Here is a 25401-nt window from a genome sequence, read left to right as displayed (position 1 = left end):
CAGCAGAACTGCCTTCCGAGCCGGTGGCAGCTTCCTGTAGGGACAACAATGCCGATATATTATGTTGATTGATGATTCGAAAGTGCTTGTAACTGGCAATCGGAATCAAAAATGTAGAAACGTGTAGAATCATTCAAAAGTATGTTTGTACAAAAGTAATAACATAAACATTTTAATAATCATAATATTTTCATATTATTATCTACATAGGAATAACTTGTAGGAGCTATATAACGTCATCTTCAGCGGAACATCAAAAAGGGGAATTCCACAGAAATATAATTCATTATTCATCGGGCGAAAGAGGGCGCTCTATTCGACTTGTGATTGGCTGCCGATTTTTATTTGTTGAACATTGTTTTAATAGTTTACCTCCAAGACCTAAGGACTCTAGGAAAACTTCCACAAACCGTAATGTCGCTTTCTTAAGTAAAATTTACACGACTACATTTTCAACAAATTTTAATTCTGATCAACAATATATTCCTTCATTACTTTCAACCTTTTTCCATGTAGTATACAAATTTTCATTACTTTACGGTACCCTTAATATATAAAGAGAAAGTGAAAGAAAAGATAGAGATATATGCAAATAAAGCCTAATTTTAAAAAACTAGAATCAAATTGTGCATAGTGTTCACGCTTCGATTTTATTGCTGGCCAGTACAGCCACAATACTTTCATGTAAAATTATTCTTGGGCATTAGAAATAAAGTTCGAATACCGATTTGAATTTGGAAGACATCATTTATGTGGTTGCTGCCGCTGCGTCATCAATCAATGCAAAAATGCGATCAATTCATATTTATATTATACTATACATAAAAAATTATAATATATACATAAAACTATTATAAGTAAAAAAAAAACTAAATCTTTTACACGTATTTCCAATGACCTTGTATAAAGTCATCACTCAAATTTTTTTTCTATTAGAATGCGATATTCTAGTGAATTCTAGCAGTACAATGTCTACAGGAAAAGATAGTAAATAATAATTAATAAATAATAATAGTAATTATTATTTTTAATACGCTTTTGTTTACCATCGTCGTTTAAGCCCATAGACGGCCACTGTGAAGCCTAGGCCTCCCTCAAAGATATCTATGGGGGGATATACCATAATCGCCACGCTATGTAATTAATGCAAAAAGTGTGAATTATTTAGGCTTGCACCCCTGGAATTGAACCCGCGATGGCAAGTCTCATTCCTTTACCACCGAGCTACCATTGTCCAACTCTTATCATATTATCTTTAAATTATTTACATTTATTGACAGCAAATGAGCGAATAATCACACTATTTACGCGTTTATACCTAAAATAAATCACTCTGTATATTGATATTATATTGTATTTTTTTAACAAGCTTTCTTAGTTTTTTTTTTAAATATCTACGTCATGTTCATATTGACACGTTAAAATAACAGCTAATTAAATTATAGATATCTCTTTTCCTCAACACAGTTATGTACGTTCTCTGTCTCTTACGAAAACATCTCACATCTGCAAGTTTAAAGCAATTCGCATAGATTTTCTTCCCAGAAGAAGCCGCCGCTTGCCACGTGGGCGGGCTTTCAGACAAAACACATATATAACGCTCGTTCCGTGAATCACGATCGCCCCGTTTTTTCCACTATGTATACCATTAAGGTCACCATGTTAGATAAACAGAATGCGGGACAAGGTCCCGTATTACGTCGTACAATTAACTGTTAACTAATATTGCTGATGCGGTGAGATATAAAAAACGTAAAACTTGGTCACCTTACATCTTCATTTAGAGCTCAAGTATCAGAACAAAATTCAATATAGCTAGTTTTTTTATAAAGACGGAAAGGTATGTTCAAAAAGTTCTATTCTAAATCAAACGCCATTAATAATTATACAATAAATGGTGATGTTTTAAACCATGTGGACTCTATCGGGAGATGAGACTTTTCATGGGCGTCACAATCGATTCTAAACTTCAATGGAGGAATCATCGAGTCTTGCAGTCAGGTTTACTGCTACAGCTTATGGTGGTAGGAAGATAAAATGGTATTCTGATATGAATAGTGTATTTTAGTTATTTCCACATCATAATATCCTATGAATGAATACTTTTAGGTAGAGGTGAGGATATTGAAAATATATTTGTCTTGCAAAAGAGATTCATCTGAGTTATATATGGTTTAGAGACGCGAATCACCTTGAGGAATCGGTTTAAACAGGTCAATATTCTTACAGCGGCCTTTAAATATATTTATGATAATATTTTTTACATTTACAACAATTATAATAAAATAAAGAAATAGGGGATACGATGGTGTGAAAAACTGTCTGTACCAAAGTTTCGACTGCAAAAAGTCTCTTATTCTTTTGTAATAAATGGAATCAGATTTTTAATAAAATGCTGCAAAACATATTTAAAAAAAATCGACAGAGAAAGCTTACTATTCAATAAACAAATATTTTAAAGATCCTCGGCATTGATGTTGCCTGATTATTTTGACTTAATTCAGGCTATATCTGATAAAGTATTTATGTATAAATCTGTGTTAAACTGCTAAAAGTGTGTTGTGGATTCTTCCTGCTTCTTCTCCACAGCTATAACACCTTGCGAAACAGAGTAGAGTCAAAAATAAATTAGATTTAAAAAAATGAATAGAGATAAAGTTGCCGATCAATAAGAGGTTTGTTAAAATTCCAATGTTAATTAAACCTGTTTTATTTTTATCTTTATGCCATGTTGCTACTTTTTTTCTAAGCAAGTACCATTTTACGAAGGTCGATGACCATAAGATCAATCTTCATTTTTGGTCACTGCGGCTCTGGAAAGCGAACAGATGCTCTTTTAAAATCACTGTTTTACGAAGGTCGATTACGAAGATCAATTTATTTGGACACTGCGGCTCTGAAAAGCGAACAGATGCTCTTTAAAATCACTGGCATAAGTTTTTTAGCCAGGATACCAGGACACTGTACTTTCCGTCGAATCTTATACTGTACGATAAATTGCAGTAGCTCGAATTTTGATTTTCTCATCGCGTGAACTAAATATTGCAGCTTTCTTGTTTTTATTGTATATAGAACTTCTGGTTATTTCTTCATGCTCCTTGATACTTTCTTTATTTTTAAAGAATTTAAACTTTTTTATTCTTTATACTTCTTTAACTTTCTTTACCTTTATAAACTCTTTTTTTAACTTTACACTTTTAAACTTTATTTTAATTTTTAACCTTTTTTAACTTTTTTTATCTTTTCTTGTTTATGTATTTAAATACCTTCAACGATGCATGCATCAATGCATATATAGCATTTTCACAATTACATTTTGTCGTAATTTTCAGCTTCAGCTTCGCAAAAACCTTTCATACAGAACCTCGAGAAATTTATTTTCTATTATTTTTTCTACTATGTTAGCACGTTCCTTACACCGTACTAGGATTCTTTTTACTTTTTGATTATTTATTTATTTAAAACTCTTTATTCTACACGCTAGAAAACATATAAATAGTTGCGTAATAGTAAAGACAAAAGTACAATAGGCGATATCACACAAAGCGATTTTTTCCAGACAACCATAGCATGGAAACAAAACATACATATATAGAATCATACATAGGTATACGTATACATGTATATGGCATACATTTAGTTATATATACCTGTAATAAATAAAGTATACTACATAATTATAAAACATCACTCTAACTTGGATCGCATGTCCTTCCTTCAAAAAGCCGATGGACGTCACTGCAAGCTATAAGCCTTCCTGAAAAATCGCCACTATGACCGATCCTGTGCTGCTCGTATCCAGCGACTTCCGGCGATCTTAGCTTGTCTTTATAAAAAAAACAAACAAACTATGTAATATTAGTATTGTAATGTTATAGATATATAATATATTTCGTCACAAAAATGGCGTCAAATTATCCGGTGCTAGTCTCGAAGTGTATCACACAGACAAAAAGGAATCAAAAACGCATACATGATATCACACATAATTTATAAAAAAAAATTAACTTCAATTTCTGATAGCACTCACTGCGTTGATAATGTAAGAGTGTTTGTCTCGTAAATGGTGCTATAAAACATCGAAAACAAACCTGTCACAACCTAGAATGAGAAAACCTGTCGTCCTACTGCAAGACATAAAGCTCCCAAAGTTATTTATGGGGGGATATACCATAATTGTCACCACTTGGTAGACGGGTTTGCTAACGCAGTGTAGTATTATGGTACGCAAAGGTCGCCTTCCATCCTCTGAAAACTTTTATGTGACCATTTAATTTGTTTGGAACACTAACAACTGTAGGTGATTAGATTGTCGTCATCGTTACAGCCCATAAATGCCTCCTGCAAGGCATTGGCCTCCTCCAACTTTAGGGAGAAGGAGGGTAGGCAGGCGGGAGTAGAGGTCGCTGCTGCGCGTTCTCTACAAACTTGTTTTTGAGCAGTGATAACTTTGCGTAATTAATGCACAAATATGAATTATTTAAGAATGTATCCCGGGAATCGAAACTGCGACCTACAAACACAAGTCTCAGTTCTCTACCGCTGAGCTACGATTGCTCAATAAACTCCTCTTCAATAAGTACAGATTAGTCCGAAATAAATCCCATTTTTATTTATTTTTTTGGCCACCAATAAGTGAAGAAGTCTATTGAAGAATTTAGTGTTAAATAAACTGCACCGATCCAGTGTTGCCAACCTAATTTTAAATTACAACCGGTACACTCTCTGAAAGTTACTTTCTTCACATACTAGGTGTTGCTATATTTCGAGATACAGGTCACATAATAACTGCGCCGATTGTGATTATGTTTGATCATATAGCTATTTCAACTTAAAATATGCCGTGTATAAGCAAATATACTCGTATGATTTTGCTAATATTTATTTAAACAAAGCGCATCTTACAGTTTCAGGTAAACACCATATTGTAGACTTAACAAGAGAGTGCCCATCGTGTCCGTGAGTCCAAGAAATGTTCAATTATAGATCATTAGTAATTTAATATGTCACTTATATGGAACCCTACAATGCGGGTGACCATGAATACGCTACATCTACGGATAATCTCGCCTCTATTACTGTTGATCCTGCCAAGTATGTTGTGATCAGGTTTATCAATGTTAAGAAGGTGCCATTGTTTGTTTTTTTCCCTGTAGTCTTTGTAAATTCGTAAAAATAAAAAAATGGGAACCCTACAATGCGGGTGACCATGAATACGCTACATCTACGGATAATCTCGCCTCTATTGATGTTGATCCTGCCAAGTATGTTTTGATCAGGTTTATCAATGTTAAGAAGGTGCGATTGTATGTTTTTTCCTCTAGTCTATGTTAATTCTTAAAAATAAAAAAATGGGAACCCTAAAATGCGGGTGACCATGCATACGCTACATCTACGGATAATCTCGCCTCTATTACTGTTGATCATGCCAAGTATGTTGTGATCAGGTTTATCAATGTTAAGAAGGTGCCATTGTTTGTTTTTTCCTCTAGTCTTTGTAAATTCTTAAAAATAAAAATATGGCAACCCTACAATGCGGGTGACCATGAATACGCTACATCTACGGATAATCTCGCCTCTATTAATGTTGATCCTGCCAAGTATGTTGTGATCAGGTTTATCAATGTTAAGAAGGTGCCATTGTTTGTTTTTCCTCTAGTCTTTGTAAATTCTTAAAAATAAAAAAATGGGAACCCTAAAATGCGGGTGACCATGAATACGCTACATCTACGGATAATCTCGCCTCTATTAATGTTGATCCTGTCAAGTATGTTGTGATCAGGTTTATCAATGTTAAGAAGGTGTCATTGTTTGTTTTTTTCTCTAGTCTATTATTAAAATAACCGTACTACGTACATGTGAAATATATACGGTAATTCCAAAATAGCATCTTTCCATAATTTATGTCTCTCTATCTAAACGAATACGTAAAGATTTTTAATTTTGAAATATACAGGATTTTCATTAGAGTAATGTTAGATTTACCATCATCACTGGTTTTAATTTTCTGACATAGCTTTGCATGACGATCACACGATTTTACAACGCGGTCGCGACAACATATAAATCTTTCATTTAAAAAAAAAAACATTTTAAATTAAACGTGGATTAAAGTAAAAATAATATTTTTGCCATGTATTACTTTGACTTATTAGACACTAACATCCTCTCTCTTTGAAAGATTTTCCTTGAACATGCGAATATTACACGATGATTTCTTCACCGTGTGGGCAGTGGAAAGTTATTTATCATCATTATTTTAGTCGTAGAACATCCACGGCTGGACATAGACCTCCTCCATAGATTTATTAAAGGTCCAGTTGGAGTCATTCAGCATCTTCTGACGACATTAACAAGATCGTCTGTCCTTTTGTGTCACATTTGAACTTTAAGGAAGAAGCGGCAATCTGTTCTTCTTTTGAAACGATAGACGTCAACTACAAGGTATAGATATTCCCCAAAGATCGCTACTACGCCTGATCTTGCGCTGCCAGATTCCAGCGACTTTTTGCGACCAGTTCTTCACAATTTAAATTTCACTTACTAAAGTAAACTGCGGTCTTTATAACACTGTTCTAAAATTTTAATTATCTACTCAAATTCTGTGAGTTTGAAAATAATTACCAAATTTATTTATAATTAACACATGGCATAAAGTATTACTACTACACCGGTTTATAAAACATATTCTTTAATTACACACATAAAACATAGTTCTTTTATTATCATAATTATTTTCTAGTCTATTGTTAATTAAGTCCCCGGGGATGTTTTGGAGACGTGCCAATTGAACTGAAGCACGTGTTTGAATCGATTTTGTCTTAACAAAGCTCCGCTTAAGTGTACAGGATGATTACTTATTGCTGTAAGATATTTTAAAGGATCTATGTATAGCATATTTGACAGCAAAACGCTTCAAAGGTTTAACACATATTTACAATCTTTAATGGAATCAGGCGTTACCTCGCGGAAGTCCATCCTAAGTAAGAAAAGGACCAATATTTAGCCACTTCCGCACATGCAGTGGTAGTCATGCGATAAAATGCACCGCCCACCAGCCCGCTGATAAATGCGTATGCGGCAAACAATGCGAATCACACAACCGCCACCGCCAAACTACTCAACACGTGTTTCACCCCTCACGGGGCATCTTCAGGAGTTATGTCACGCCGATTAGTGCCTAACACAGAGAGATCTCTGTATGACCACTGCATGTGCGGAAGTGGCTAAAAATTGGTTGGTCCTTTTCTTACATATTTACAATCATTCTGTAATCTTTCTGTAGTAATACGAACTAAGAAAACTTTTTTAGAATAGGGTGTGCATACATTAGATGACAGCAAATAAACTAACACATTCATTTATTTAAAGCTTTTAGATCTATAAAGAATCATCCTGTATATTATGAAAAAAAGTAAGCATTAATGTTTCTCGTTACCAAGTAGTTAAACTGATAAACTGATTACCTGTGGGAAGAGAATGCCTGACGGGAACCGCTGTACCGCTCGTTGGAAAATTACATATACCTTTCGCGCGGTACAACGATTCTAGTCTAATATAATACAACGAATCTATAACACCGTGTAATCTTTATAAATTAAAATGAATCTCCTTATGTATTGTTAACTATAAAATTCGAAAACGGCTCTACCAATTCGGTTAATTTTATAGTTATTTTTATAGTGAAATAATTGGTAAATAATTGTTAATAATTTCTAATTGATTTAATTTTTATTTACATGTAATTTATATGTCTTTCGATGTTTTAGCTTACAGACTCCCACTTCAAGGCGTATGCCTCTCCCAAAGATATCTATGGGGTATATACTTATATATGATACTATGTTACGCAAAAGACACTGTTAACCATCCTCTGGTAACTTGTTTGTGAGCAGTGGCAATCTCATATAATTAACACACAAATTGTGAATTACATAGGATTATATCCACGTAATCGAACCCGCGACCTACAATCGGAAGTCTGACATCTACCGCTCGACTGTCACTACTCTATTTTATTTACAATGTATCTATAAAAAGCCTATTTGCTAATCTTACATATAATATCGTCACCGCAGTTTTGTTGACTATTGTTAAAAACGAATAACAAAATAAAGGTCTTCGAAATTCAAATCAATTAGTCAATGAATTTGAATTTAGAACTTAAGAAAGAATTGATTGGATACGGACAAATTAAAAATAAAGATCTATGCTTGATGCTTGAAACGTTACGCTAAATCTAAATAGCAAAAGCATCGGAAACACTACGCTAGCACTACGACGGCTGCTGCTGAATTGTCTCCCATAAAGGAGGAACCTCTCCCTTGGAGTTCCAATAACACAGGTTGAAACCGACTTTCATCTGGCGTTTTTTAAGACCTCAACAAGATCATCTGTCTACCTTCTGTGCACGTCATACGCTGCGCTTACCTCTCCATGTTCTTCACTCCAGGACCGTAAAACCGCAGTGTCCAGGGTATAGTGTGACTTGCGAAGTGGAAATTGGTAACATCACCTACGGCAACATCGCTTCTCTTTTTAAAAAAAAGGAGAACCGCCCCACTTTCTTGCGGTTTGTGGTGATGGGTGACGTAATCAGGCAATACAAAACCGTGTAACAATAATTGTGGCGAAGGACGGGAGGCGATACGTAAATATAATGTGTGAATGCTGTATGTTGAATGTATGCTGAATGATAGAAATTGTGGTAAATGAGAGAGGGAAGGTGAGTAGGAGGGTGTATATCCCTGTCCTGAAAATAAGTTGGGGGAAAGAGTATAAAAAATAAAAAACCCTAGTGTCCCAATAACTATCTGTTCTGTGCTTACAGTCACTACAACTGGTTAATATATTGGACTCTGTTACTTTTATTTCAACACATTCAGTGCTATAAAAATAAATAATCGAGTGCCGAAAATTTTTATTATATTTAATGAATTTTGATTAAGTAATAATATATATACATTATTATTTAATTATTTTTTATAAATAAAATAGTCTATTAAAAATATATAGAAAATATTGTCACCCCATACCTAAGACAGATGTACGAGAGAACCCAAAAACGAAGGCCATTAAAATTTGTTTAAACTTGTACCGTATTCTGTTTTCTAACATGGTGACCTTAATGATATACACATTGGAAAATCGGAGCATTATTTATATGTTGTGTCTGAAAGTTCGCCCACGTGGACAACGGCTAGTTCTCCGTGAAGGAAAATCTATACGAATTGCTTTACATTGACAAATGTCACATGTTTTTCTAAGAGATATAGAATATTCATCTCTATGGCAAGGCAAATAGATGTCAATAATGTTTAACTCATTTCTAAATATCCTGTCATTATACTATATAATGTATAGCACATTTGGTGTCAATTCATGTATATACCGTACTTCAATACTATTCTATTCAAATAATAGATTAAGCTGTGGTAGCTCAGCGGTGGAGGACTGAGACTTGCGAACGCAGGTCACAAGTTCGATTCCCGGAATACAGTTTTATATATAATTCACACTTTGTGCTTTAATTATCTAACATTGCCACTGCTCACTAATAAGCTACCAAAGGATGCGCAGCAGCGTCCCCTGCGTACAATAATCCCACACTGTGATCACCAACCCACCTTCCGTGTGGTGATTATCATACATCCTCTTATTCCTCTTCGGGAAGGCCTATGACTATGACTATGACCTATGACTTGCAGCGGGCATCTATGGGCAGAAATGACGACAATCTAAAAAACTATGTATTTAGAAATAATAAATAAAGTAATGGTAATATAGTAAGAAAAAACATTTTCAACGTTCGGACTACTATATATTAAAATTATTTATTGTTACTATCTGTCCTTGCAGACTTTGTACAAATGAAACTTATAGGCCTGTCGCATTTTACTAAAAGAAACATATTTCAATTTATACAGAATGATTAAATGTTGATATAAAAACTTTAAAGTATTTACGCGTATAATCAGTAAGACTGTATTCGAATTTACATTTCGTTGGCAGTAGAATACATCGCAGCAACATCATTTATATTATAACTAGTTAATTGGACAAAAATTGTCTGTCTGTAGTAGTCTTATCTATGAATTATATACGTCCACTGGTGGACAAACCATTGATTTTTAATATGATTCTAAAAGTAAAAAAGGTATTTCAAAACATGGCCTTTATTGTTACACTCTTTGATACATAACATTGTTAGTTATATTTTTTGATGCATAAAGAAATAATTTTGGTGTTTTTCCAACACGTAAACAAGCGACGTATGGCCATGAGAAAAGCGAGTAATTTTTTGATGCTATAAAAATTCAGTAACTGTCCTTGCAATTTATTTATCGCAATTGCAAATTCAAGCAGCGCTAAAAATTGTACATTTCCCATAAGATGTACATACTACAAAGTATGAAATTGTTCTCAAGTCTATTTTTCTGTATTGAATGTCGTAGATTTTCATGTAAACTGCTTTCAACCAGTTCACTCTTTTCGATAGTCCTTGAAGATCTAGACCCTAGCAATGAGGTGTTCATAGCTAAATCAGTTACACGGAATCTCTGCAATCAGGAACAAATCAATTTTACACTTAGTCCACCACTTATCTATTAAAAATCATTACTTTTAAATAAATGCCTCTAAATCTCTTACTTGACCATTTCCATACCATGATCAATAATCCGCACGATCAGTAATTTTAATAACATCATTGTATTATAATACTATTAATTATTTGTTAAAATATTTGTATTTAAAAATATAAATCTGCCGCCAGACACATTATACATATGAAAATTAATTATTGTTTACTATCTTTGCCTAAAGACTATACGGCCGGAAGTTATTGACCTTAAATAATAAAAATATTTAATACATTATGTTTCATGGTGATCAAATTATATAGGATGATTAGAAACACGTGTAGATGTTAAATATTTTTGTTGACAAATGAAGTGTTTATTCACCCTTGACCGTTTTTACACCTACAACCAATGGCACTTGACATACAAATGTCTAAAAAACTTAGATTCATTTACAAAATAATAAACAAGAATTGATAAAATACCTTCTAATCTTCTCATCTAAAATGCCGCAATTTCTGAAGACTAGATCTTTGACCAATGTGTGTTGCCAGTGTTGACATAAAGACCCGAGACGTGGTGCTTACGATAGGGTTAATAAAATGCTCCAGGTCACCCAGAAAACAGTGGAGATGGCTATGCTCAACAGAAAAACCAAGGTCACCGACGTAGCTCAAAGAATTGCTCGTCTGAAATAGCAGTGAGAGGGGACTGCTGCTCATGCAAGCGATGGCCTTTGGGGACGACAAGTTCTTGAGTAGCAATAAGCCGGTAGACACGACTTTAGACACGATCTACCATAAGGGGGGACCCCTTATGGAAGATCGATAAGAGAGTTAAAGACACGGGAAGTCGCTGTATGTGGGCACCGATCATAGTGGCAATTTGAAGAAAGCCTGGGCCTTTCAGGGTTCGTCCATAGCCTGAATTGAAGAATAAGAACCATCATCAGGATCTGATACTGAATATGAATTTTCGCAAAATTTTGTTTGGTACAAATAGATCTCTGTCCTCAGGCTGATGTACAGTACCCAATAGTATAACCTAACGGTAGATAACTTTGAGGACAGTATAGTCAACAAATGAGGAATAGGTTAGAAAGGGTATGTTTAGTACAAATAAGCGATATAATATGTATGTAAATATTGTAATATACAATATCTATGATGTACAGTAAATAAAATAAACAAAACGTTCAACTATTGGTGGTAAAAGGTTCTTGAGCAGCGACCACGAGGTAGACAAAGCATAGGTAGGCTCTCCATTAGTTCGACCAACGACATATATAAGATTGCGGGAAGTGACTGAGTATCCGCAAAGCCTCTGGTCCCTCGGAGCGCTTTCTCTGTATTGCGGAGCACTCGGCCTTCCTCGCCGCCCTTAAAGCGGAATTTAAATAATATCCGTTCTCCCGTATCAACGCTAGGACACACGCCTCACATCGATCCCATGCATGCACATGTCATGCACTACACACCTACACATGACACAGCGACCGCGTCCGCCATACCCGCGTTCAAGCGAGGGCGGTCCGTGTCTCTTCCGACCGCCGAGTAGTCCTCGCTTCGTGCTACATACTCAACGCCTCACTCACTACACTATACACCTACACGGTTATAGTTCCCCGCGTGTAGACCTTTTCGTCGTAATTGAGGTTCGATCCCCAGCGTAAAATTTTTAGTCCCTGGACCTCTGTTTCCACGAGCTCAATTTCGATGAAGCTGTACAAAGCCTAGACCTGTTAGCAGCACAACATCTATTATATCAAATAGCAAGTAACTGAATGTGCGCAGCACCAAACCGATCATCGTAGCCCTCTATAGAGCCTTATACCTGGTAGTGGGCGTCTGTCATGAAACATACATGTATATGTATACATAACAAAACATTGCCATTAAATAACTTTGTATATATGCATCAATGCTTTGGAAATTTCATAGAGAACTTGTTAGTTATTGTATGCTCGATGGTGTGATGACGTAACGCGTTGTGCAGGGCAGCTGTTGCTGGGCAGACGGCAGCGGGCGGTGCGTGCGACTGACGGACACGTCCCTACTGACCCTCAGCGAAGTCGAGCGCCGTGCGCTGCAGCAAGCCGCGCTCGCACGCTTGCAGCAGATCAACCTTGGCACCACCATCAAGATACCTGAAGGTAGGTGCTAGTACATCACTATCCTAACACTTGCTGACCTAGGAATGAGTAAGAGTATTGTTTGCGGCAGCTTGGCTTCCCTTTTGGAGAAGGAACAGAGCCGCCAAACTTTCTTCCGGTTTTATTACCAGATTATAAGTTATGTAATTAAGCGTAACAAAACCGTGTAACGAAAGTAAACTTGTGTCGAAGAATGGGCGGCGATGCTTGAATGTAAAGTAAAAGAATGCTGTGTGAATGATAGAAAATATGAAGAATGAAAAAGGGAAGTAAGAAATAAATTGTGAAGGATGAAAGAGAGAGAGAGAGAAAGTGAAAAAATATGAAGGTAGGAGGAAGAAAAATTAAAAAATCTCTCATCTGTAAACACTGCGCTTGGCAATAAGATGACTCCACTTCAGAAAGAAGGGTTCCAGCAGACATGACATGCTAATCTTTTCATTTAAAATTCTAAGATGTAGATAAATCGCGAGAATATCTCTTTATTGATGCTAATATATATTCGTAGAATATATTTTTCATAAATATGTAACTAAGACGTATGATCGCAGAAATTACACGCGAAATAAACACAGCGAGCAATTACTCCTCGAGCAGTTACGTGAATTGCGCTCGCCGGCCGTGAAGTTTAGTGCAACACTCAAATTTATGTAACGAGCCTCTTTAACGTTTAAGATGTCCGAAATAAATATCCGAACACACGACTCAAGGGAACGACGGATATGAATCTGGAAGCTCGATTTTAACACTGATAATAACACATATATTTGTAGTGACCATTTTTGTAGTTCAATTTGATACAAACTAGAATCAGATTGAAATCGAATCTAATGTGATACTTCAACTCAAAGATGCGAAGGTTCCAAACGTACCCTGATCTGAGACGACCCCACTACAAAGAAAGCCTTTGTTATCACTTTAACAATATTATTAACACAGTAGAGTAATTAATTTTCAAGGTCTATAATCACATAAAATTCTTTCATATTATAAAATAAATTTAGTGAGGTAATTAAATATAAACTTCACATCAAAAGTCTTAAATTTATTAACAAGATATTTTGGAGCAATGTTTCTCCACCGTTTTTGTGCCATGCCCCACCTAATCCCTACTAAAACTCTTACGTCTCCCTCCATCCCCCTATAGGGGGGGGGGGCATATAACATAAATAATTTTTATATTAAAGCGGAAGGTGAGGTCCATTTTCACATTGGCCCCGTTAAGAATTAATTTGCTCTACTGTGAAGCGTGGACCCCACGTTGGGAAAACACTGATATAGATATTTTACTTGAGAATATACTTTGACACACAGTTGTTCACAAGAGTCACTAATTTCGTAGAACATATAAATATATCGCCGCCTCCACCGAATAAATAAATATCAGTAATATACACACAAAAATAATTTGAAAATGTATTTGTTAATTTTAAAAAGATTTGTACGGAGGTAGCCCACAGGTCAACACTTGCGATCGTAGGTCGTTGTTTAGATTCCAGGGATAGAATCTTGTATAATTCACACGTTTTGCATTAAGTAGGAATGCTATTGCACACAGACAAGTTTACAGGGGATGAACAGTAGCGTCCTCTGCACATTACACACAACTATCGCCAACTCGCCTGCTAAGCATGGTAAGTAAGGCATATCACCCCATATATATTATATATCTTTGAGTGAGACTTATACCTTGCAGTGGGCGTCTATGGTCTAAAACAGTGATTCCCAAAGTGGTCTATATCGACCCCTACGGGTATATGACAACCTGCAAGGGGTCTACGTCAGCAAAAAAAAATTTGGGAGTCCATGAAATGAAAATGGGGGTCCACGATAGTGGATCTCAACACATACACTGATAGTACCTATTTACTTACATCATACTATCTTATAATATCAAAACATTTACATTATTTATAAAAGTACCTATGAAGTAAAAAATTATTAATATGTTACGTATATTTTACAGAACAGATACAAAATTTTATTTTGAGTAGTTGTAATTTAAATTCAATCAATAAATGTATAAATTAACATATGTTTTACTTTAAGCTTTTAACACTAAACTTCACTACAGTTAGAAATTTACAGGAAATCAATAACAGTTAAGTAATGGGTCTACCCAACACGGAAACACATGGCAAGGGGTCTACGACACAAAAAAGTTACAGGAACTCTGGTCTAAAATAACGAAGTGTTTTTCATTTGACTTTTAAGCGTTTAAAATAATATAAAAATAGTTAAATATAAGTATAGTTTATAGGTTAAATATTGACAATATAACGTAGTCTTTGATTAAATTTTAAGATGGAATAACTCGTGTGAAGTAGTCGAGTTATTTCGGTCACAGAACTATTTCTCGATATTGTCTTCTGAAATAGACGCGTGCGTGTCTTATTTTCGCTTTAACCTCATTATCTATTACTCCGACGTTCATACGTTCTTAGGGTAGGTTGTCTATTACGTGTATTCCGTTGAAAACGGTTTAAGATTATCTAGTGTTATGAAACTTGGTGTCTTGCCAGTTGCATTCTCATCAGTTTGAGTATATAGCTCTATTAAAACGTAATTCAAATCATGTTATAATAAGCTCGGCTGCGTCTTTGTATTTTAACTAAATTATTTATTATCTTCTAGTTAAACGTATTATTAAACCAAAGATTCCTTTTTTCTTAAAAACAATTACCAAAATTTTGTTAGTTCCGATGGATCCCTTTCAGCTATATTTCAACCATATTCCTAAAACTCGACGAGAAATGTGAATATTATATATTTTATTGTAACAGCTGACCTTTTTAGAATGTATCATACATAAGTGCAACTCCAGCTATTTCATATTTTTTTTAAATCAGAGCCCGTCTATGTTAAAGAAGGCGAGTGATGGAGGTGGATTTGATTCGTCCCTTAAACTCAAGATCCGTAATAGAGGTCAGGAGTCCAAAGAGCGCTGATCAGTTCCTGTTTGGAACTTATGGAAAGTCCTCTTCAATGGCCCTAATAAGGTGTATGTACTCGGCGAGCACCGGCAGCATAGCGCCCCCTTTGGTTTTAAACTTCGCTGGGAAGTCAAGGATTTCACGGACCGTTCCACTCCGTAAATTCATGTCAGCATAGCTAGCAGTTTTAACATCTTCGATACAATACAAATACATAGGTGAGGTGCTGCCGTCATTTAGTTCTTCACTATCGAAAACAGATAAATTTTCTTATACCTCTATTTTTTTCACGCCTGCGTAGGTTACTGTCGAATCTTGTCCTACCTAGACCACTTCTAGAGCTAAAGCTTAAATTAACACACCTTTTTTTCCAAAATTCTATATAAATTTTTGATTAAATAATCAAAATATATACACATTGTCGCGATGGACAAATCTTCGATATATATATTTTGCTACTGAAAATAATCCTCTAATATTTCTCTCTATAAAAATATAGTACATTACATATATGATATGTCTGTTATGAATATTATTGTATATAAGATGATATGGAAATAGGAAATACATTGTTGAACCTTTCTGTAAGCATTTTAAAATTAATTATTTTCGCTCCGTAAAAGATCCCACTATATGGTTATTCAAATTGATTCTAGATTCTATCATTATAAATTCATTATTTTATTCTTCTCACAACGTACATAACGTTTTACTATGAATGATCCTAAATTTAAAATTTAGTATTAAGCAGACTCATTTGTTACGTTGAAGCTAAATGTTAGCTGCTTCTTATCGGAATAGGAATTTTATAGGGGAGACATATCATCAGCAGCAGACATTTTAGAACTGGTTGGATAATGATTATGATGATGTAATGGCTCAAAAAAGTAACAGTCTATACCTGTGTTTCCTAACCTTTTATGTGTCATGTCCCACCGGAATTTCTAAAAATTTTATGCCCTATGTAACATACATGATTTTAAATATTCAAAATTTAACTGTTCATTTAAGAAACTTATTTTAGGAATAAATTACTAAGAAATCCATAAAATTTATATGTTTATGAAAACAATGCGCTTTTACAAACGTTTTGGCAGACATTTATTTAAAATTAAAACAAACTGAATACTTTGAAACACTACAGAAATTGCGTTGGACAAATCAAGTGCAAATTTAGCGAAATTTTAAGACTCAGGGTTCCGCGCGAAGCCTTTCGTCTACCGCAGGAAAGTTTATTCTCGTCAATTTATATTATACCAAATAATTTTTTACCGCCATTATTAAAGAATATGCTTTTTTCCTATATTTGGTACTAAAATCTAGGGTTGCATTTAAATTGCCAGGAGCGTAAGGACTAATCTCATGTTGAGGTCATTATCGAATTGCCACCTAAATAATCCAAAGGTCAAATGGTTTATTAGCTTTACGAAAAATATAAACAAAAGCGACTTGTATGAGCGTAGTGCGTTGTTTGACATTTTTATAGAGACTTTAAGAAACATTGCGACATTAATGTATAGGCGTTGAATAATTTCAATTTGTTCATCATTTCCGTCTATATGAGTTATCACTTTGGAGGTTAGATAAATTTAAATAACATTTATACTACTGACATACGCTTCCGTGATTTTGATAATGTTATAACATGTCTTAGGAGATTTATGTTGTATTTACTTTACATATAATTTATTTTCAAAAATTTTATAGTTTTTATACATTGTTAAAAAATTTACGACAATAATTCGTATATCTATGATTAGAAATATGCACATAACAATATAATTTTAAAACTGTGATAAGCATGGTGTTTGGCTATAAGTGTAATAATTTTTAATGGGTGAATGTATGTAGGTCATTTGTCAGGAAAAAAGCTTTTTCAATCAACCTGTGTAAATTAATCACTTGATATTACAATAACATTTTTATCGAAGTGCTTATGACTTCTAGCGGAACTATATCAGCAGGGAAAGATAGTAAACCATAATCAATTTTATTATTGGTTTTTAACTGTGAATCTTAATTAAATAAATAATAACGATTTGCGAAAACAGCTATTTTATTCTTTTTTCTCGTGACTACTGCGTTCCTATAGTGTATTGTTATTTATATACTAGTATATATTGAAATTGTTATCAGATACACCTTGTTAATGTGCCGTGGTAGCTCAGCGGTATAGGACTGAAACTTGCGATCATAGTTCGTGAGTTCGATTCCCGAAATACAATTTTATAGTTCACACTTTATGCATTAATTATACAGGATTGTCAATGCTCGCAGACAAGTTTCTAAACGATGAACAGTAGCGTATTCTGGGTACTGTAATACCATAGTACGATCACCAACCCGCCTATTATGGCGATTATGGTATATCCCTCCCTAGATATATTTCAGGGAGGCAATACCTTGCTAAGTTGACGTTGGTAGAGTCGGATTAGTATATAAAAACATTCTCAAAGTCCCGCCGCATAGCGATGATGGAGAAATTGTGAGAATTTTAAGTCCGACATAACCTTTCATTGCCTCTCAAAGGACAGTTTCAGACGTTTGCCCTCAAGAAAGATGTTGACCTTATTGTCATACGAAGACGCTGAATGCAGGCAACTTCCAACCGGTCCTATTGGAAATTTATATACATTGCCTACGTCTAGTAGTGGATGTTTTACCACTAAAATTATATCGTTGTGACAAAGCTGATACTGCTATTTTGATAAATCTGCTAATAGCATCATCACAGTCGTTTGGCGGATGACTACGTGTTGGAAGTTGTCATACAAAAACGGATTATCTTTAACACGTTCACTGCGGCTTGAGGCCGATTCAGCCTCATGGTAGACTTTGCACTGGTGCGGCGCGTAAAACTCGTGTTTTCTCTCTAGTGCGGCGGCTGTTTACACTCAACCGAAACATGAGGCAGAAAAGGCCTCAACCGCACTACTAGGAAGTTCAGCTTGAGGCTGATTCGACCTCAGCCGCACCAGCTGAAAGTTCTTCAAAATTGGGCCCGCAGTGAACGTGTTAACAGGTTAAAGTTTAACCGTGATGAAGAAAAACCTATTTACGTACGCGAAGACGTGTTCAACGTTTTGTATAAATAGGCGCAAGTCGCTACGGCCCACGCGGGCTCAGGTATGCGTGTTTCTAATTATGTTTAGTGTTGCCAATAGATAAATAAATCTCTAACAAGTACTCCCCGTTCAGATATACCGAGCGTTCTTATAACCCGTGACTAGATATCAAAGTTACGTTTTATTTTAACTATACGTACTATACAAGTTTGAGAGTAGAGTATGTTTCCTGATGGCATTTTGATTTGATATATTCATATTTTCAACACCGTGGGTTGGGAATAGGGAAACGCAGACTCAATAAAAATACGCCCTTTAATGTTTTATAGTTTGGGCAACGAGTTGGCAGCTATTCTGTCCACATCTCTTTCCATGGTTCTCACTTTTAGTAGTCATCTTCTTCACTTATCTTCAGGATGTAGACTGTCCTAGAATACCCCCCGTATCTGCTTTTATAGCCGTCACCTAGCATTCTAGTATGCAATAATTTTGATATTTGAAAGTTTGAAATTAATGACACTATCAATTTTCTTGCAAGCCAGCTGCAGTATAAATACAAAACTATAATTTGGATACTTGTTCTAATGGATTTTAATCATACCAATTTCTTGAACCTTTTTTGAACATTTTATGGGTGACAGCTGTATTGACGTTTCTTGCTTTCGTGACAATATGATAATAATGACAATATGATGATAGTGACAATATGATAATAACACCAAAGAAATTACAACAAGCGAAAGCTGACATTGTTAAATTGAGGATATAGTGGAGAAAAGTGAGAGAGTTGATGTACGGAAGGAGAAAAGAATGATAAAAGTTCGAATGGAACTGAGATAGTAGATAGACGAAAAGAACGGAAAATAAAGTGACGTATGAAATCCTTAAAATAAATAAATTAACAATATCCTGAAAAAGTTATTAAGCTGTAAAAAGAGACCCTGTCCATCCAATGATAGGTGAACGAGATGTCCCCAAACACGGGGACAATAAAAATAAATTACTCTTTTTATTTATCCAGTCCAAGCTAGTACTGTGACATTTCGGGTTCAAAGGGTCAATGTGCAGATGGCACTTAGCCTAAGCGAAGCTGAGGTTGCTACATTTTAGCTATAATCCTTCCGACTCTACGACAACCGAGAGAGTTGAACTGTGTTTAATTACATTGCTATGTATGCACCTGCGGGAATGTCACAAAGTGTTCCGACAGTAGCGTACGCGTTCTTCAAACCGAGCTACTTGACGAACAAGGCGCACCAACATTAACGATGGTGCAGTAGGCTATATGCTCGACCACCGACAGGTATTTGACTCTGTGTTTGGCACTAATCGGTGTAACATAGCTCCTGGGGATGCCCCGTGGAGGGGTGAAACACGTGTTGGGTGATTTGGCTGTGGCGGTTGTGTGATTCGCATTGTTTGCCGCATACGCATTTGTCAGCGGGCTGGCGGGCGGTGCATTTTGTTGCGCGACTACCACTGCGTGTGCGGAAGTGGCTAAATATTGGTCCTTTTCTTGCTTAGGATGGACTTTCGCGAGGTACCGCCTGATTCCATTAAATACACCGACAGGTACGCATTTCGTGAGGAAAGGACCTAAACTTAAAAACACATTCAACAATTTTATCAACGGGGCTTTGTAAGTGAAAACATTTTTTCCAGTAATCTCATATTTTAATAGATATATTACAGGGTTGGCACCTATGAAACTACACTTATAAATCTGTTAAAAACAAATGAAGATATATATAGAGATCGCCTCGAGCGATAAGACCGCCTCTTGTACGTGTATATGAATTGTTTCTATTTTATTGTAATAAGTAGTAAATAAGATACATTACTAACAAAGGACATAACTGTGAGAAAATGTGGGAGAATTCTTTGAATTTCAGTTTTTTTTTTGTGACTTGTGGCATAACATAGCACGTCAAATTAAAATAATTATTTTAGTATATACTACGCATTTTTGTACAAAATAAAAGTGATGATATATCATATCATATAGACGTAGCTTGCAGAAGATATCTTTACGTATTACTAATGTTAAATTTTTGCAAAAAAAAAATCATAAATTTCTTAAAGAAAAAATATGTATTGGGAACCTCTTGCAGAATAATTATGTATTGATGATATCTCGAACAAACAATCTGATTATTTCTTAGAGAAGAAACTTTTATTTTGTATGAAATCTACAGCGACGACCTCCTAAAAAAATGAATGACGTCAACCTTTTGCGCAACATATAATACAAAGATGCACCGCAGACAAGATTAAATATGTTCCCGATGGACCTAGTAAAACCTTGTTACATTTTATTAATAGATAAACTTTAATAATATTGTTTCAGCTGTTAGTTTTTTACTCAAACTAGGACTTAATATATCAATACCACAGTTATATCATGTTTTTGAAATATTTCTAGCTGAGAAACTTTTGACAGCCTAAAACATCTTGACAAAGTCGAAGACAAATCATCAGTTGACGAGGAAAATAGTAAACACATTGTATTTCCTAGAATATCTAGACTTGTGTTTTGTTGCGATAATTTATTACAGTATATTCTGTCATTGCTAGAACAAACATGATAGTTTTTATGCATTTTTAACCTACATTTGTACACATATGTTTGGATATGTGTAGATATAAAATCATTTTAAAGGTGTAACCAAAAGCCAATGGCTCTAGAAGAAATAAATAACGCAATTATAGTATAGTAAAAAAGTTTTTTCTAACATCGAAATAAAACATAAAAATTTTTTGTTTACTATATATCCCTGCAAACTTTATACTGCCATAAGTTATTGGCCAGTCGAACTCCAATTAAAAAAAAATCAATGCAACATAATTCAGAGCGATCACCCTATACAGCGTGGTTAAAAATAGGGATAAAGGTTCTATAAGGTTTGTATCGCAAACGAGCTGTACATTCACCCTTTTAAAGGTTTTACGTCAATTATCTTGTATTATTTACAATATACTTCCTTGAATTAAATGAAATATAATTAAATTTATTAACAGTCTTTGAAATTTCCTCATTGCATTACGAGAACGTTAAGAAAATCTTGGAATACCAGGGAAACTCGTTTGTAAATGGTTGTTTAAAAATGTTCCACCTCACAGGTGACCTACTCGGGCTTCTAAAAATAAATTGACACATGCGAGACATGTTGCCCGCTGTTTTCAAAATGGCCGACTTAAATAAACACGTACGGACGCCGCTCTCTTACGCAAGGGTGACGCTCTGTGACGTCACCGCTGCCAACGCCCAAACGACAAAGTAAAACCTAAACCTAGTATTTAGACTAAGAACTGAACTCACTATCTTACAGTGAATTATTTGTAATTATAAAATCTAACATAACCTCAAAGTAAATGTCTTGTTATAAGGATTTCAAAACATGGTTAATACGTTGTAAAAATATTACCAGTAAACTATTTACACCACATACCAAATAGAGAATAGTTTAAAAACAAATGGGCGACGCAAATAAAATTATTTTCAAAAAGTTTTATTAAAAATAAATTATAAAAATGGTTCATATATAAGAAAAAAATATTATTTTTGTTAACTTTTAAATGTGTCAATTGGTACATATTACATCGAATTTGTACATGTACTGAAAAAAATATCTAAAAAGTTGTTTTTAAAATGTGAAATAAAATAGACAGATATTTAGGAATAAATTTACAGAGGAGATGGCCGCCGGGGCTTGGGTTACGCGTACAAGCAAACACAGCGTAAGAAATTCACTCATAAGATAGACAAATGTTTGAAGACACTAAATGAAAGTCTTTTCCCACCGGCCTTATTAGAAATCTATGGAAGTTTATATGACCAGCAGTTTCATGGATTACGTTTCGAGTTCTCAGTCTACGAGTTCTCACAAATATATTTTTAATTCTTGTAGTGACTCTAATTTTTTTTCCTTTCGCAGGCCTATCTTATTTTGGAACAGGGTTTTTATTACTCTTATACTAATTTTTTTACACATCCTTTTTTATGAAAATAAGCATATTCTTCTGTCATTCCTCGTAAAATCTACCTTTCCTCTTCATTCATTCTACTATTGTCTTTCATTCTTTTCCATACTAATTTCCGTTCATTCATCGCCTTACTTCCTTCGCCTCGTTCCTCAAATATCACAGGATTATCAGATTTGTATATTTGTTTATGCCATTTAAAATTTTTATCGTCCTTATAATTTGCTATTTATCAGAGATGATGATCACAGATATGTAGTATGACGTTAGGCGTCTAAATAAGAGGCCAGGTATTCAATTGTTTTATTAAATCGAGAGTAATTGATAGCAAGACTTCTGAGGGTAGTGCGGGAAATGTAGCCTGTCTGCTTTTGCTCCGGTGTGGTACTTCAAGCAGTACGTGGTGATGCTGGGCAAGTGATACACGGAGCCGTAAAGCCTGACGATGATACTAGTCAAGCGTGTGATATGGAAAGGCACGAAGATGTACATCCTAGAAAAAGTACTTCGGAAATGCATTTAATAATAAAATATATATAATATATATAACAATTTATTTTTCATTAATATACAAATGTAATTACAAAGCTATAGTGAACAAGTTCTTGCTTGATATATTTTCAGTAAATCATTTCAACTACCTAATAATGCAACAAGAATAAAATTTGTTTTCTTACGATGATATGTACGGCTTGTAAATAGTATTAGATACACAGTCAATGTATGTGAGAGAGTTGGCAATGTTTGAACGGATCTGTCTCTACAAGAATTCGATCACATGACTCTCCGCTCCGCTTTCTTCGCAGATTAGTTCTGATTGAGAGTGCTGATGTAGGCGGTGGGTAATTAATACGCTTTATCCATTGCGTGGGCGCTGACGTGTACTTTTATCAACTAAATATAAACGTCTAAAATACGAATCAGTGTAATATGTGTAGTGTCATTAATTCCACATATATATCTGGTAGATTTATATTATGTGAAATCTTGTTATTACAATTTAAATCTAAGATTATTTTAAATGTTTGTGTGTACAGTAAAAATACATAGGCAAATCTGATACAGACAAATACATCACACCAAACTAGTCATTATATAGTATTGGGTCTACCATTTTAATATTTACGTGATATTGTCTATCTAATAAACGAGCTTTTCAGTACTGTTATTATACAGGATGATTAGTTATAGGTGTAAAAGCTTTAAAGGGTTCAGTGTATGGCTCATTTGCTGTCAATTAATGTGTGGTACAAAAATCAATGGTTTCAGAAATAATAAATAATGTAATGATAATATAGTGTAGTGTAGTAGTTGTGATTTCAAAATTTTGTACTGCAAGTAGTTATTGGCTTGTCGCATTCCAGTATATAAAATAAATGTCACCTAATTTAGAGTGATTACTTTGGACTGGGTAATCGGAATGCGGTTACTTTAAAGCCTCCTACTGACGAAGAAGTTGTGAATATAGCCTTTAAAGTTTTAACATTTATAATCAATCAACCTATGTAGAATAGCCCATAGCAATCTATATCTTGACGGAACATTCTGGAACTACACCTTGAAATAAAACACAAGAGTTTTAACCCCAGCGAGTTATTTCATATTTTATTGTGGTTACTAACTCTAATATATGAATCTAAAAATGTTTCGTACATTATTAACTATTTAATTTTATTTTTGCATTACTAGTAGTTTAGATCTAAAAGAATGAAATGTAACTGAACGTCAAAATGATGAGTTACTGTCAAACATTGTAAAAAACACATGGGAGGAATAATTTTAAAATAATATCACAAAGATTCTACGTCACTGATTGTTTAAGACATCAGGGGGCATTGACCGTTTGGTATTCAATCATAGGCTTGGAGAATTGGTAGATAAAGCCAATAATAACATGAATCAATAAAATTATGTAATTTTAAAAAGTTTAGGATATTGATAAAAGTTATCGCTAGTAAAAACCTAGTTATAGTGACCTCTTAGATCAAAGTACGTGATTGAATGATACCAGTAAAGGGACTTATTGGACTCAACCAAACATTTCCTCTCAGATGCTGAAGGTTGTACTGCAATATACACATCTATTTAAAGAAAAATTCCTTGAACCTGCCAGTATTTCATGATGTTTTTCTTCACCGTATTGACAGTGGAAAGTTTTTAAGATGCCTACTGCTGATAACAGTCTTCTCCTATGGAAGTCGCTGGACCGGTCGTAGTGGCGACCATCGGTTGAGAAGAAGAAGTAAGCTATCTGCATCCAGAATATTCTGAGGACCTTAACAAAATCATCTTGTTACCTTATAGGTGGGCGAACGCTGCTTTTGCCGATCCATGATCTCTATTTCTAAACATTATGGCCTCACAGACAATATCTTCTGCACGATATATGGTCTGGTCATTGCCATTGCAACTTGCAAATCTACAGATATTGTAATTACTGTTTCGATCTTGTAGAAAAATCCCATAGCCTTTGCCATAGTTCTTTAAACGACTGTGAGTTTGCCAAAGAGCTTAAAGCTATAGAACATGTTTCAGCGACGTAAGTTACATCTAATAAAACCCATTTCGTAGACTGTCGTATAAAGGCACGAAGGGAGCAAATGAAAATGATGAGAATCCTAATAATATGACCAAAGAAAAACGTTTAAAAATAGTCTTTGTGTACCCAAGACAGGGGAAGTACGAGATGC

The 25401-nt window shown here is 34.7% G+C and overlaps 1 protein-coding gene across 1 annotated transcript in view; it reads left to right on the top strand.

The window, feature by feature from the left end:
• LOC137923618 (uncharacterized) overlaps window positions 1-25401 on the top strand; it is an 87950-nt gene that overhangs the window by 10165 nt on the left and 52384 nt on the right. Inside the window, exon 3 of the mRNA XM_068766835.1 lies at window positions 12576-12732. Within this exon, the coding sequence (XP_068622936.1) occupies window positions 12576-12732 (157 nt within the window). The remainder of the gene's footprint in view (window positions 1-12575; window positions 12733-25401) is intronic.

Source organism: Battus philenor, unplaced genomic scaffold (assembly GCF_028537555.1).
Source record: "Battus philenor isolate CCGP_79_NKW_IND1 unplaced genomic scaffold, ilBatPhil1.0.hap1 SCAF_22, whole genome shotgun sequence".
Taxonomy (NCBI): domain Eukaryota; kingdom Metazoa; phylum Arthropoda; class Insecta; order Lepidoptera; family Papilionidae; genus Battus; species Battus philenor.
This window is presented reverse-complemented; position numbering and strand designations above follow the sequence as displayed.